The 15,104-nt window shown below is 35.9% G+C and overlaps 1 protein-coding gene across 1 annotated transcript in view; it reads left to right on the top strand.

Moving 5' to 3' along the window:
* FAM171B (family with sequence similarity 171 member B) overlaps nucleotides 1–15,104 on the top strand; it is a 76,855-nt gene that overhangs the window by 41,866 nt on the left and 19,885 nt on the right. The window contains exons 2-4 of the mRNA XM_004477041.4: nucleotides 4,264–4,497; nucleotides 9,110–9,202; nucleotides 13,531–13,689. Of these exons, the coding sequence (XP_004477098.2) occupies nucleotides 4,264–4,497; nucleotides 9,110–9,202; nucleotides 13,531–13,689 (486 nt within the window). The remainder of the gene's footprint in view (nucleotides 1–4,263; nucleotides 4,498–9,109; nucleotides 9,203–13,530; nucleotides 13,690–15,104) is intronic.

Here is a 15,104-nt window from a genome sequence, read left to right as displayed (position 1 = left end):
TTTTTCCCATGTTGAGCTGAAGAGGATCCTGCTGGGTCTATATTATGTATTAAGGGTATTGAGCAAACTAATGTATGGATTTAGGGGAGCCCGTCAGAGGGGATACCATTGCTTTGATAGCTGAAGATTTGACATTTGCAAGTCTTTTTTTTTTTTCTTCTGGATTTGATGATTATTTTTTAATCAAATTTATTATATTAGTGTCATTTTTTTTGAAACAATAGAAACATCCATTCTGGATTAGAAAACGGTTTAGAAAACATCTTGTGAATCAAACCCAGCTTCAGAATACCAGGGAATTTTGGTGTGTCTCATTTTGGCGACTAAATTGTTACAAGGATAAAACAGATGGGATATGCAGAGTTTTTTATGAATCTAATTTAGGCTCTTACTGTACAGTAGAAAATGTCAGTAAATTCAGTAACTGAGAATTTCTGAAAGTAAGCTTTGGAGAAAATGTATCAATAAAAATATCAAGTCACATTCCTGAATATGATGTTGAAGAAGCCATTGTAGGTGTGTTTGGATCGAATAAGACTCATTTGCAAATTATAATAGAAAATTACAATTCCCTTATCTTTTAATTATGTCCAGTTTCTCACTCATATGGATTATCATATTTTTGCACATAACCTTATTCTTCTTTCACCTTCTCTTATAAAAGATAATAGCCTATTAAATAAGATTTCATATCTGCAGTTGCAGTCTATATCACTTAAAGTGTTTTGGAAGCAAGCAACAGAAACTGGCTACAAGCAATAAAGGGAATTTATAGGCAGGATTATGATGTAGTACACAGATTAGTGGTGGGGCTGCACAGTTGAGCTTCTGGAAGGTAAGGGACCAGGGAAGCTCTGGGAAGCAGTGAATAGGAGCCAGTAGATTTTTTCTGTATTATTCTTTTCCAGGAATTGTTGGCCTTTGTGTATTGTCTTTCACATTTCAAGGTCTTGATAGAATGTGTCTGGCCTGAATCAGTAAGGTGATTTATAACAATGGTTCAATAAATTAAGATGAAGAGATTAGGGCCTGGGCAGCTGCTACTTGTCCACCACACTCATAAATTGTTTGTTTGGAACTGGATGGACCAATTTGTGAGCCCATCATGCATTATTTCTTACTGCCTTTCATTTTATTTTTTTAACCCGAGTTATATTTCCTATTCGAATTTGAGGCTATGGTTTGGCACGAGTGTGTGTGTGTATGGTCAGGGAAAAGATTTTTCCCTTTTTAATTGATGGTAAATAAGAATTTAAGTTCTTGTAATAATTGCAAGCATATATTCCATGAATTAATTTTGGTAATGTCACACCACGATTCATTGTTTTATGGTTCAGAGGACTTTAGAGTCATACCTGGGTATACTTGAAGACTGGCATAGCCTCATTATCAGTGAAACTTTGGGCAGCTTGAATAATCTGTTTGAATCCTCATTTCCCCATTGGGAAAATTGAATTGTTAATACATATTTTACAAAGTTATATTGAGAGTTTTGTGATAATCTATATATAAGGCCTGGTTCCAGGAACATATATTTATTTGTAGCCTTCATATTTTGATTTTAAATTGTTATAAGCATGATTTTATTTATTTTAGAGTGAAATAATAGAAATGGACCTGAATTTATGATATTACTGAAAAAATTAAATAATTTGAGGAATAGTTGGAGTCAAGGCCCAAGACTTTGTTGACCTTTTAGTACCTGAGGCTCCTAAATTTGTCTATTAAAGTAATGATAGTAATGACTAACAAATAATTTGACATCCCACTAGGTTATGAATTATCATTAAAAATGCAGAGATGTGGATAAAATTTAGTTACCTATATATTTGGAATCTCATTTCCATATTTACTTTTGATTATATGTGTAATTGTTGTACTGGAAATTAATAATAGTGTTTCAGACAGACTAATGAAACCCTCATTTTTATTATTATTTATTTTTATTAGAGAAATTGTAAGCTTACAAAATAATCATGCATAATGTTCAGAATTCCCATACATCACCCCTACACCAACAATTTACATTGTTGTGGAACATTTGTTACAGATTATGAACAAACATGATCAGACTATTGCCACTAACTATATAATACAGTTGACCATGTGCTAGAAGATGGACTGTGGTTACCAGAACTTATACAAAACCCTCATTTTAAGATATGGTTGTCCGGATATAATCTTTCCTTTTCTCTCCTCTTCTCAATTAGTTCTTCTTATTTCCATATTGTAATTTTGGAATAGAGTTGCTTTTAGAGTTAATTAAGCAGTTGTAGTGCAATGGTTTAAGAGCACAAGCATTGAGAAGAGATGGTCCTAAGTTTGTGTTCTTTCTCACTGTCTACTATGGGTTGACAAAGGCTAACTGTGCTAACTCTCAGTTACTGATATGCAAAAGGAGAGAACAGTAGTATCCCTCATACCCTTAGCACATTTTATATATAATTATTATCAGAGGAAATGTAAAAAGTCTTTGTATCTGAATATATAGAGATGAATATATAGGAAAGAGTGTTTGGATAACATTTAATTTTGTTTTTAGATTGATGAAGAATAGAACTATTTTCTAACTCGCTGGATCATACCTTCTCTAGGACTGGGCAATTATTACAGTGGTTCTATTTGTATTTTAAAAGTCTTAGCTATGGTCTAGAAGCAATTTAAAATCCAGTTTATTTTAATTAAGTTAAAATAGACAAAGCATAACAATTTGGTGGCAATACTATGGCTCAATCAACATTGACTAGGATTTTTTATTTGACATGCTGTTCTTGATAAATATTATTTAGAGTAAAAAAGAATTTGTTTATGCATCTGCATAGTAGCATAATCAATTCTTTTGAGTTATTTATCAGTATACTCTGAAGTGATCTCCCACATGGAGTAATAGTAGTTATTAATTATGTTAGCCTCACATTTAAGTGACAGGCAGACACTGTACCAAGCACATTCTTTGCCTTATTTTATTGTATTACTTTAAGTAGGTACTATTCTCCTGATTATATAGATGAGCAAGAGAAGTGAGTAACTTACCGAAGGTCACACACCAAGGAAACGCAGAAGTGGATCTTGACTAATCCCAAAGTCTGTTCATAGTGGAAGAGAAAACATCTGTGACAAAGAGGTTGTGATACATACTTTACCGTGGCATTTTCATGGTGGTACAAGTTCTTTTGCAGCCAGAAATTATCATTAGTAAATGATATTTTTTTGGGACTAGTGCAAAATTAAAATCTATACTGATGACTCAGTCACTATTCATGAACACATTGTCAAAATCTGTACTCTGGGAAGCAGATGTGGCTCAAGTGATTGAGCTCCCATTACCACATGGGAGATCTGGGTTCAGTTCCTGGTGCCTCTTAAAGAAGACAAGTAAACAGCGAGCTGATACAATGGGCTGGCACAGTGAGCTGATGGAACAAGAATATGCAACAAGAGACACACAGAGGAAAACATGAGGGATACAATAAAGCAGGGAGCAGAGGTGGCTCAAGCAATTAGGCACATCCCTCCCACATGGGAGGTTCTTGGTTCTGTTTCCTTGCCTCCTAAAAAGAAGAACAGCACACAACAGACACAGCAAATGCAAACATTAAGCCGGCAGGGAGAAATGGATAAATAAAATAAATCTTAAAAAAATAAAAAATATTTGTGCTCAAGGAGCAAAGTGGAGATTTAAGTAGGAGCAAGCTTGAATTCTCATTTTTCTCAATTTATTATGTTGATACGTTGTCTTATATATTTAATAGATAATGCTGTTTGATATTTAGAGAGAGATATTTTGTTTGATATTAAAAAAATACCCCCGCTTTCCAGACACCAGAACAAAATAGAGGATGTAGCCATGCTTAAATGATACTTTATTCTAAGAAATTTGACTACATTTGGAAATAGTATTAAATCTATATAACTTACTAACATTAGAGTTAGTGAGAAGAACTAAAAATGCTTTTTTCCTGAGGACAATCTCTGTTTTTCCATTACTCATTTTGGTTATTTCTTCTAATTGGTAGAAAAAATGGAGTAATTATATTGTCTTATTATTAGTAAATTTCAAATTTATTCAGTTTGAGGAAGAATAGTGAATTTTTTAGAATGTTTTTATACTTCTTTTGTTCCTTCACCTAAACATATGCATTTCCTAAATTTATCCAGAGTTTTGTACTGTTTTTCAGATATCTTGTCATGTCTTTAAAATATAGTGGCATATGTGTTTTAGGATCTAACATGATGCAATTTGTGGCTTTCTTTTTCTTCCAGTATCTGTATTTATGCTGAAAGTCCAGGTGAATGACATCATCAGTCATCAGTACCTAAGCCAAGCCATTGTAGAAGTGTTTGTAAACTACAGGAAGACAAATTCCACAGTAACCAAAAATAATGGAGCAGTGTTCATAAATGTACCCTATAAACTGGGGCTCAGCTTAACCATTATTGCTTACAAAGATGGCTATGTGTTGACACCACTGCCTTGGAAGACTGGAAGAATGCCAAGTAAGCACTTAATGTTTTCACTAAATGTAAATGTTTTTTTCCTCTGTTTTTGAAATCTCCTCTTCTGGTAGACTGAACATGAGAATCCATGCTGAATTAAAACAAAAAAAACACAAAACCAAAAAACCTCTTTAAAAACTAGGACATGTTTAGTATCTCAAGATATCATACTTGACCATAAAATATCACAAGTAATTCTATTAAAATGAGAAACCAAACTCAGACGTCCATTATTATTTTTCGGTGTAGAACTTCTAAGAGGAAAAATATATTAGCATACAAAACAGGGGGTAACTATTAGAAAGGAAGAATCAAAACTATTATAATATTGTGATATATTCAGATTCTTGAGAAACTACAAGGCTTCAATCTTAAAACTCTTAAAATTAATTGAATTTCAGTAGTTACCGAATACAAAATCAGCATTGGAACAAGACAGCACACATTCTTAAAATGCCAGCAGTAATAATTAGTTAAAAAAAGAATGAAAAGAATGAAAAGGAATCCCTCTTACAACAATAAGAACAAACAAAATATTCAGGAAACCTACAAAAAAAAAGAAGCAAGACAACTATACGTGAGGGGAAAATAAAACTATAAAACAAATAAAACCTCTGAATAAGTAGAAAAACATATTTCTTCTTAGGAAACCTGAATGTTGTACAGATTAATTCCTATAGATTTAATGTAACTTTTTAACTTGACAAAATGACCTTTGAAGAAGAAAAAGTGTGGAAAAATACCTGTGAATCTTTTTTAAAAAGATTTGCCAAGGGCACTTTGTCAGTCCAGATAACTAAAGTATTATATAGCTACAAAATTAAAACTGTCAATGAAGGATATTTTAAAAGGCAGATTTGAACTTTTTTTTTTTTTTTAAAGAACACTTTTGCACATCAAAAACAAAAGCAAATGTCAAGGTAGGAAAAATGTAAAACAATAAGGGTGTATATCCTTAATAGTTGAAGAATTCATAGAAATCTACAAGAAAATACCAAGCCTCTACTTAAATTAAGTAAATAGACAAAATCTTGACTTAGCACTTTTCAAAACAGGAAATACAAATGATTAGTAAATGTGAACAGAGTGTTTTGTCTCCCTAGTAATCTAAGATCTGTACACTAAAGAAATGTATATTTCTTAGATTTTTCCCTTTAGAACATTTTAAAAAATGATTACACTCAATATTGACAAAGCGAGATCAACATTTTCTTATACTGTTGATGGGAATATAAATTGGCAAAATTATCTGTGTTAGTTTCTAAACCATTCAATGGGTTGGCTTAAACAACTAGCAATTGTCGGCTCACAGTTTTGAACTTAGAAGTCCAAAATGGAGGTGTCAGAAAGGTAGTACTTCCTTCCTGAAGACTGTGGCATTCTGGGGCTAGCTGCTGGTGATCCTGGGTCCTTGGCTTTTTCATCATGTGACAGTGCACATGAGAGCCTCTTTTCTTTCCTTTTCTGGGTTCCATTGATGTTCAGCTTCTAGCTCTTTCCCTGGCTTTTCTTTCTGTGTCTTATTTCCTTTGCTTTTAAAGACTTTATCCATATTGGATTAAGGCCACCCTCATTCAGTTTGGTCACACCTTACCTAATAATGTCTTTAAAGGTCCTATTTACAGATAGATTCACACCCAAAGGATCAGGGATTAAGACCTGAACATATCCTTTGTGGGGGACATGATTCAATCCCCAACATTATCTGAATAAAAATTTAGAAATATGCATGCCAAAAGTCTTCAAAATCTTCCTAACCTTTGGCCCAGTATTCCACTGCAAGGAATCTGTTCTAAAGACCAACATATAAATAAGTAAAATGGACAGATATTCATATGCAAGGATGTTTATTCAAGTATTATTTTGTAATCATCGTGAAAATGAGAACAATCTACATAATATTAGTATAGTGGTTCAGTAAATCTTGATACCTCAGTAATGAAATACAAAACCTTAAAAACTGTGTTATGAAGGTTTTTTTGAAAGTGAGAAATGCTTATGATATTATCAAAAAAGCAGGGTGAAAATGTTCTGTATACATTATTGTAAGAGTAAGCCAAAGGGGTGCTGATGCAAGTACCAGAAATCAGTTGGCTTTTATAAAAGGTATTTATTTGGGGTAGAAGCTTATAGTCACAAGGCCCTAAAGAGTCTAATTCAAGGTTACTTCCTCACCCAAAGTCTGCTGCCACATGTTGAAGCAAGATGGTGGGCAACGTCTGTGAACATTCAGCCTTCCACTTTCCTCTTAAGGCTCTGTGGTCTCAGCTTCTTCCAGTCTCAGCTGTAGGCTGGCATCAGTCTTGTCTCTCTTTCTCTGGGGCTTCCTTCTGTGCTCAGCTACTCTGGTTTCTTCACAAGGTCAGCTGTAAGCTGACAGGCTCATCTCTCTGGCTAGGGCCTCTGCTGTGTTTATGGAGCTTTCTCTATTCATCTCTGTTCTTCTCCGGTGTGAGAATCAGTTTTATCAGCCCACCAAGGGGGCTGGGACTGAACACTGAGTCACACTCTAATGACATGATTGAATCAAAGCCCTAATTTTAACATAATTATTTAGATGTCTCAGCTGAATCTAATACAGTCAAAGGGTTATCATGCCCAAAGGAACAGACCACTTTATAAACATAATCTTTATCTCTTTGGAATTCATAAATAATATCAAACTGCCATAATTATCATATCCCCTATTTTAAAAATCACAGGAAAAATCCAGGAAGAGCTACACAAGATTATTAATTGTGTGTTTTTTGGTAGTAGTGTGATGATCATCGGTTTTTTTTTTTTCATTCTTTTCTGTATTCCTCAACATTTCCAGGGTAGATATATATCACTTTTATAATCAGAAATTTTTTTATGTGAAATGAAATGTGAATGAGTTTTAATGCAGTTAAGAACTTAAGTGTAATTATCTTAAAGCTGTCAGGGCTGCCCTTTTAAGCTACCTTTAATTGGAAAAGTATCCAAATATGGGACAGTCCCCTACTTATAATCATCTAATCGTCCGAACTACTACCCTACCACCACCTCTCCAATTTAATAAATCCATTAATCAGTTTAATATATTCTGAAATTGAAATTACACTTTCATTTGAAAGTTCTCTCTTCCTATGGTAGGAAAAAAGTATGTTTCATTTTACTTCTATCCCTACATCATTGTGTACTTTTTGGTTTGTACCCTGGTTTCTCCATATTTTCTTTACAACTCTTTGAAGTAACTCAAAATATTAAAAATATTTCCATGCAAATATGTCTTATTCTCTCATAGGGGTTTTGGGATATTATGCTATATCTGTTAAATATTTACATAGCATAGAGGAAAGAGATCACATAAGAACTCATGCTTTGGGTAACTCCTCAAAACTTCTTTTGCTTGGTTGGTAAGTGTAGCAGTTTGATATGGTTATGAATTCCAAAAATAGATATTAGATTATGTTTGTCATCAGGTCTGTACCTGGGTTTGATTAAGTTATGATTAGGGCTTTGATTAGGCCATGTCATTAGGGCGTTGAGTTCCCATCCCTTGATGAGTGGGGACTTAGATAAAGGCATGGCAAAGGACAGAGTTGAGGGCTTTTAATGTTGAGTTTTGATGTTGGAGTTTGATGCTGAAGCTGGAGTCCCAGGGAGAAAGACAGAGCCGTTCGCCTAATAGTCTACAGCTGATCTTGTGGAGGAAACAGAGGAGCTGAGCCCAGAGGAACCCAGGAAGCCTGAACCCTTGCTGTGGTCGGCAGCCATCTTGCTCCAACACGTGAAAATAGACTGGTGAAGGAAATAACTTAGGCTTTATGACCTGGTATCTGTAAGCTCCTACCCCAAATAAATACCCTTGATAAAAACCAACCAATTTCTGGTATTTGCATCAGCACCCCTTTGGCTGACTAATACAGTATGCTTCTCTGATCTGTTCTTGCTATAAAATGATGGTCCTTTGTCCCAGCTTCTTGCTCCCAATCTTGAAATAATTTAGTTATCTTTCAGGTGATCTGTGCTTACTCATTCCACCAGTTAATTTGGTTGCCTTCCCTAGTAAGCAGACTCGGCTCCATCCTTGTGTGTACTAAGGGGCTACCTATAGATCGTTTTGTGTGTTAAACCGTTTCCTCCTTTGCTAATTCAGTCTGTTTGGCAAAGCACACCATGTGACTCTTCCCATGGCACTTTATATGGGAAGGTGAAAATGAGGAGTGGATGTAGTCTCTATCTTAGAGAAACTTGAATCATGGAGCCAAGAAATAAAGATTTTTTAAAATTATAAGTAAATAGTAGCAATTATATATATATAGAGAAGAGAACAGAGAGTTATTCAAGCATTTTAACTTGACCACCTATATCTGTGGTTAATTACAGAATACGATTGGCTACCTTGGTACAAGCTAATATATGAAATGGAAAAGATTGGCAAAATAAAATAGTGATACCAGTGTTTTTTTCTTTATTGTGATCCTCTTTTTTCTCCATCATATTTTACATTCATTTTTCTTTATTTTGAATTGCTCTACCCATCACAGTTTGTTTTTTTCTCCTCACTTCAGGACAGAACTCTATTTGTCCCATTTTTTTTTTTTTTGCCACGTTTAATAATATGTTCTAACTGTGCTATATTTCACAGTATACTCCTCAGTTACACTTTCACTGTTTCCGCAAAGCCAAGCAAATATATGGCTATTTGAAGACACTGTTTTAATTACTGGAAAATTAGCTGGTAAGTATAACACTTCTTAGCTGGTAAGTGATTATTATGTAACTGTATTTCTTCATTAATGAATTAATTTTGATTGTAACTTGGGAAAATCTGATTTGATCAGGGATGATTAGTATTGACCATAAGTTGATCCTATAAAATTTGGTACAGTTTGTGTGTGTATGTAGGAAGGAATCATTATCTCCTTTACTATTTTAGCCCCTCAAATGGAACATTTCACTTTTGGAAATACTAGTAAAAGATTTGTCCTTCTCTCCAAATAACATCTTTCACTCCTCTCCTCAGGGCTTTAGTGGTTAGTGGAATTGGGAAAAGGACTGCACATATGGTGCTCCGACCTTTGAGGCTTTCTAATTTACAGGTCACCTTCTTTCCTACCCCCAGCAGGTGATCTTATTGTATATCAAATAAAACCCCCGTAAAGGACAATTTGCTTTTTGTTTGCATCTTAGTTTTGTATTTGGAAATTCATGTTTAGGATTAAAGCATCAATAGGAATGACTAGTAAAGGCAGAAATTCATTAAAAGAGAGTCATGGTAAAAGGATTTGTTTATGAAAATTCTTTTCATTTTCAGAGGTGATCCCTATTTATTCCTAATACTATTATTTGGGGGAAATTAAAGTAGGGCTTGATTAATCTTGGAATAATTTACTGAGCCAAGGCTTTTGGCAGAATTTTGAGCCATGGAGAATGGGTGGATATGGAATTATGTGTGGAAGGATTCAAAAGTAAATGGAAACCACATCCATGCAGAGAAAGGCTACATTTTATGCTGCTGGTGACTATATTGAAATCAGATTTTCCAAAATCTCTTTTTAGTGTTTTATTTATTTTGGTTTTGTTTTGACACATCCCTACTCCTTACTGGCCTCTACAAACCCTGTTGCAAATTGTAGTTTTGCTGGAATACGTGAAATGGGTCAGTATGAGCATAGCCATACACCACACCTTTGCCACTGTGCCAAGCAATGGTGAATGCTCATTTGTATAGACCATGCCTTGGCATGTCTGTGAGGGCACTACAAGTGCTCTTGAATTCTCAGGTGATTTCCTTTTACTGCCTTATTCCTGAAGAGTTGTACCATTGGTAAGGCCAATAGAAAAGGATGGATATTCTGATGATGTTAAGTCTTTTCACGGAAGAAATACATGTTCACTTCCTAGCTTCCATAAGACATTTTTATTTTTCCTTGCAAGGTTTGATTAAAAAGGTCCTCAACTGTACAATAAAAATGTGTTAAGCCCAGTGTGAATGTGTTTGTGGGCAAAAGGAGCAGAAGAAATTGGAAACTTCAGGGATATACAAAATCTTAGAGAAGCTCAGCTAGATATTGCCATTGGTGTACCTTTTTTCATTTGTAAGAAATTTGGATCTTCAATAATTGAGTCACATATTTTAAAAGAGTAATTTGTTTTTTTTTTTTTTTTTTGTTTTTTTTTTTAATTTTTTTATTTTTTATTGAATTTGTAATAATATTACATTAAAAATATATATGTGAGGTCCCATACAACCCCACCCCCCCACCCCCCCTCTCCCCCCCCCCCCCAACAACACTCGTTCCCATCATCATGACACATCCATTGGATTTGGTAAGTACATCTTTGGGCACCTCTGCACCTCATATACATTGGTTCACATCATGGCCCATACTCTCCTCTATTCCATCATGTAGGCCCTGTGAGGATTTACAATGTCCGGTGATTACCTCTGAAGCACCATCCAGGGCAGCTCCATGTCCCTAAGACGCCTCCACCTCTCATCTCTTCCTGCCTTTCCCCATACCCTTTGTCCATTATGTCCACTTTTCCCAATCCAATGCCACCTCTTCTATGTGGACACTGGATTGGTTGTGTCCATTGCACCTTTATGTCAAGAGGAGGCTCAGATTCCACCTGGATGCTGGATGCAATCCTCCCATTTTCAGTTGTAATCACTCTAGGCTCCATGGTGTGGTGGTTGTCCTTCTTCACCTCCATCTTAGCTGAGTGTGGTAAGTCCAATAAATCAGATTGTAGGTGCTGGAGTCTGTTGAGGCTCAGGATCTGGCTATCACATTGTCAGTCCAGAGATTCAAATCCCCTAAATATATCTTAAACCCCAACATTAACTGCACCTCCAGCACATTAGCATGAAAGTCTTATGAAGGGAGATCCCATCTGAGTCCAGATTCATCACACATAAACACCATTTAAAAGAGTAATTTGTAGATAGTACATACCAGTGATCACAAGTATCAGATTGGGCCTTCAAACTCAACCAAAGGATAATATGTTAAAATTATGTTTTTGTTTTAAATATCCTTTGTTTATTTTCCAGATTATTTTCCTAGCATCATAAATAAAATATAAACTATAAGCTGATTTTGAGAATTTCCCTACATTATTTTATCGTTGTCATATAAATTTTAAAACTGATACTTCTTTTTTATCCTAATACTTTGACCAGTGGCTTCTGCTTTTTCAGTGAATTTATTAAGGGCCAAAACAGGGAAACGGACTTTGCCCAATGGTTAGGGCGACCGTCTACCACATGGGAGGTCCGCGGTTCAAACCCGGGCCTTCTTGACCCGTGTGGAGCTGGCCCATGCGCAGTGCTGATGTGCGCAAGGAGTGCCCTGCCACGCAGGGGTGTCCCCCGCGTAGGGGAGCCCCACACCCAAGGAGTGCCTCTGTAAGGAGAGCCGCCCAGCACGAAAGAAAGTGCAGCCTGCCCAGGAATGGCGCCGCCCACACTTCCCGTGCCGCTGACGACAACAGAAGCGGACAAAGAAACAAGACTCAGCAAATAGACACAGAGAACAGACAACCGGGGCGGGGCGGGGGGCGGCCAAAACAAATGCTGATGTTTCTGATAATTTTTAGTTTTAAGTGATTTAGGAACTGATTGGCCCTTTGGTTGTTAAACAAAATATATTGATTACAGAAATAGCAATACTGTCATGGAGTTCTCACCCCATACTTCATAGAAGATGGTCAATTCATAGTTATTAAAATGAGATGTTTATTCTGACTTCTGGAAAGATCTCAATGAAGAGGCTTTAAATGTAGGTTTCTGATAAAGAAACCTATTCATTTAAGTATATAACATTATCACCAAAAACCCTTTCTGTTGCAAGTTACAGAAAACCCACTCCTAAACTAGCTTAAGCAAAAAGGAGATACTGGAAAGTGGACTTTGCTCAATGTATAGAGTGTCTACCTGCCACATGGGAGGTCTGCAGTTCAAACCCAGGACCTCCTTGACCTGTATGGAGCTGGCCCATGCACAGTGCTGATGATCGCAAGGAGTGCTGTGCCACGCAGGGGTGTCTCCCACATAGGGGAGCCCCACGCGCAAGGAGTGCACCCCATAAAGAGAGCTGCCCAGTGTGAAAGAAAGTGCAGCCTGCCCAGGAATGGCGCCGCACACACGGAGAACTGACACAGCAAGATGAGAAACAAAAAGGGACACAGATTCCCAGTGCCACTGACAAGGGTACAAGTAGACACAGAAGAACACACAGCGAATGGACGTAGAGAGCAGACAACTGGGGGGTGAGGGGGTGGGCGGGGGATGGAGAGGGAAATCTTTAAAAAAAAAAAAAGATCTTTCTTTTTCAACTGATCAATCAGTACGTGTAGGGGTAGGGCCGGGTTTAGATATGGGTTAATCAGGGCCTCAGTTGAAATCATTGAGAATTACTTTTATTCTCTCCATTTCTCAACTTTCACTCCTTGAATATTATATCCATTCTCAAACAGGCTCCCCCTTTTTATTACAAGATAGCTGTAGTAACTCCCAAATATATATCTATTTACCTAAAATCCAGTGGGGGGAAAATAAGATCTTTTCCTCCAGAAATTAATGCAAAACTTACATGAGTTTTGCTAATGAATTAACTATGATTGGAACAAGGGTCCATCATTGAACAAATTACTGTGGCCAAGGGAATAGTGAGATGATTTTGACTGGCTTCAGTCTATCCGGCCATGCACCATCAACTCCACCCCTGTTACGGGGATGAAATCCTAAGTGCAACCATGGTGAGTGTTTTTTTCTCTAGATTTCCCTCTAGAGAGAAATCAGTGTACTTTACCAAGAAAGAGTTTTGATACAATGGGCAACAGAATCAAGCAATCTAGTACAAAGGTAGCCTATGCGATCTAAAGAAAGAGATATTTTTTTATTTAGTCAGTTATGAATTTAAAATAATCAGATGATGAGATATTAGTGATGTTTAGATATAATTATAAGTGCCTTCTTTAAAGTAAAATATCTTGACCAGTTATGCTATACTTAATTTACATTTGTTGTGTCTTTTTAAAATTGAGGTTTCCTTTTTCCAGATGCCAAATCTCAACCAAGTGTTCAGTTTTCAAAATCCTTGATTAAACTACCCAATAGCCATCATATTAGCAACATTACAGGCTATCTTACAGTCCTACAACAGTTTTTGAAAGTGGACAATTTTCTGTATACAACTGGAATTATTCTCAATAAATCAGGTATTGTTTAATTTCTACATAATGTAATCATTTGTAATAAACATCCGTACATAAATGATTCATCAAATACTATTTAAATTATTTAGATATTTGCTATTCAACTAAGCATCAGAGGATACATACCACCTTTGAAACACAAATCTAGTTATTAAAATGTTTATAAGCAATTCCCTTTGATCTCATGAGGAAATATTCTGCATATATTATTTCAGATTAATGGAAATTTCTTTTACAGGGTATTTTGATGCAAAGGAGGTAAGCAGGGTATAGAAAATAGATATGATTATCATATAACTTTACAAATAAAATACATTTAAAAATGGAAATATGATTCAAAGAGGTTTATACATATCTTTCACAGTTTGAGCAATTTGTTCTTATCAAACTGATCAGAAGTTTCAATTGTTGAGGTATAAAAAGATTGTAGAGTGGAGTAAATTATTGTAAACATTTTTTCACATATATTGCTATTCTCTATGAGTTAAAGATAATTAAATAATGAAACTTTCTCTTTGTCAGAATCAGCACCACTGAAATACTCATTTAAGGTTGTCATGATCTAAAAGTTGTGAATGATGTAATTTTAAAAATTTTATTTAACAGCATACCTACGAATCATCCTCTTATAAACGCTGTGTACTTCCTCTGTACATCCACACTTGTTCCACCATTTCCACTACTTGTTTGCAACAGAACTGAAACTCTGCATTTTAAAATCACCTTCTGACAGTCTGTCATTTTTATAGTTTCCATTGTGTCAGATTGTTTTCCTTTTTCTGTTCATTTCATTTGGGGAATAGCCAGAAATCAGTGATAAGAACAAATAGGTGATGTGGTAAGATAGGTATTTTTTTTTTTACCTGCCATAGCTGATGCTCTCTGTGCCCAGCCAGATGGTGGGCGTCACTGTTCTGTTACAGGTGTATGTTTCATATTGCATGCACCTGTGACTGCCTAAGAACATTGCCTGGTCCTGTAAGCAGGTTTGGCCCTTACAGGGGGCAAGCCCTCAACCAGTGATGGATAAGAATTGCTACTTAAATACCTCAGGTTTCGTGCCTCAACTAGGACAACTCTTAACTAGGCTGTGTCCCCAGTGGGACAAGATAAAGAAGATAAGAGCCCCTCGTTTCAGGGGCTTCTTTTTGAGGAAGCCAGTCCAAGACATCTGCCACGATTTTCCATGTGTAAGTTAGAGGATACTCAAAATAAAAATATTTATAAGAATGGCACCAAAACACACTATCACATAGGAAGAATGCTTTGCTGGAGGGTATATGTGGATAAAACTCATTAGATTCAGGAGGGAGGGGTCATAATGTATTCTGCCCCCCAACATTCCTTTATCATCTTTATCATCTTTTTTTTTTTAATACCCCTTTCCCCTTTGTGGCTTTTTGCATGCTGTCTGCTGT

This window comes from Dasypus novemcinctus, chromosome 7 (assembly GCF_030445035.2).
Source record: "Dasypus novemcinctus isolate mDasNov1 chromosome 7, mDasNov1.1.hap2, whole genome shotgun sequence".
Taxonomy (NCBI): domain Eukaryota; kingdom Metazoa; phylum Chordata; class Mammalia; order Cingulata; family Dasypodidae; genus Dasypus; species Dasypus novemcinctus.
The sequence above is the reverse complement of the archived record's forward strand: the minus strand, read 5'-3'. Positions and strand labels throughout refer to the sequence as shown.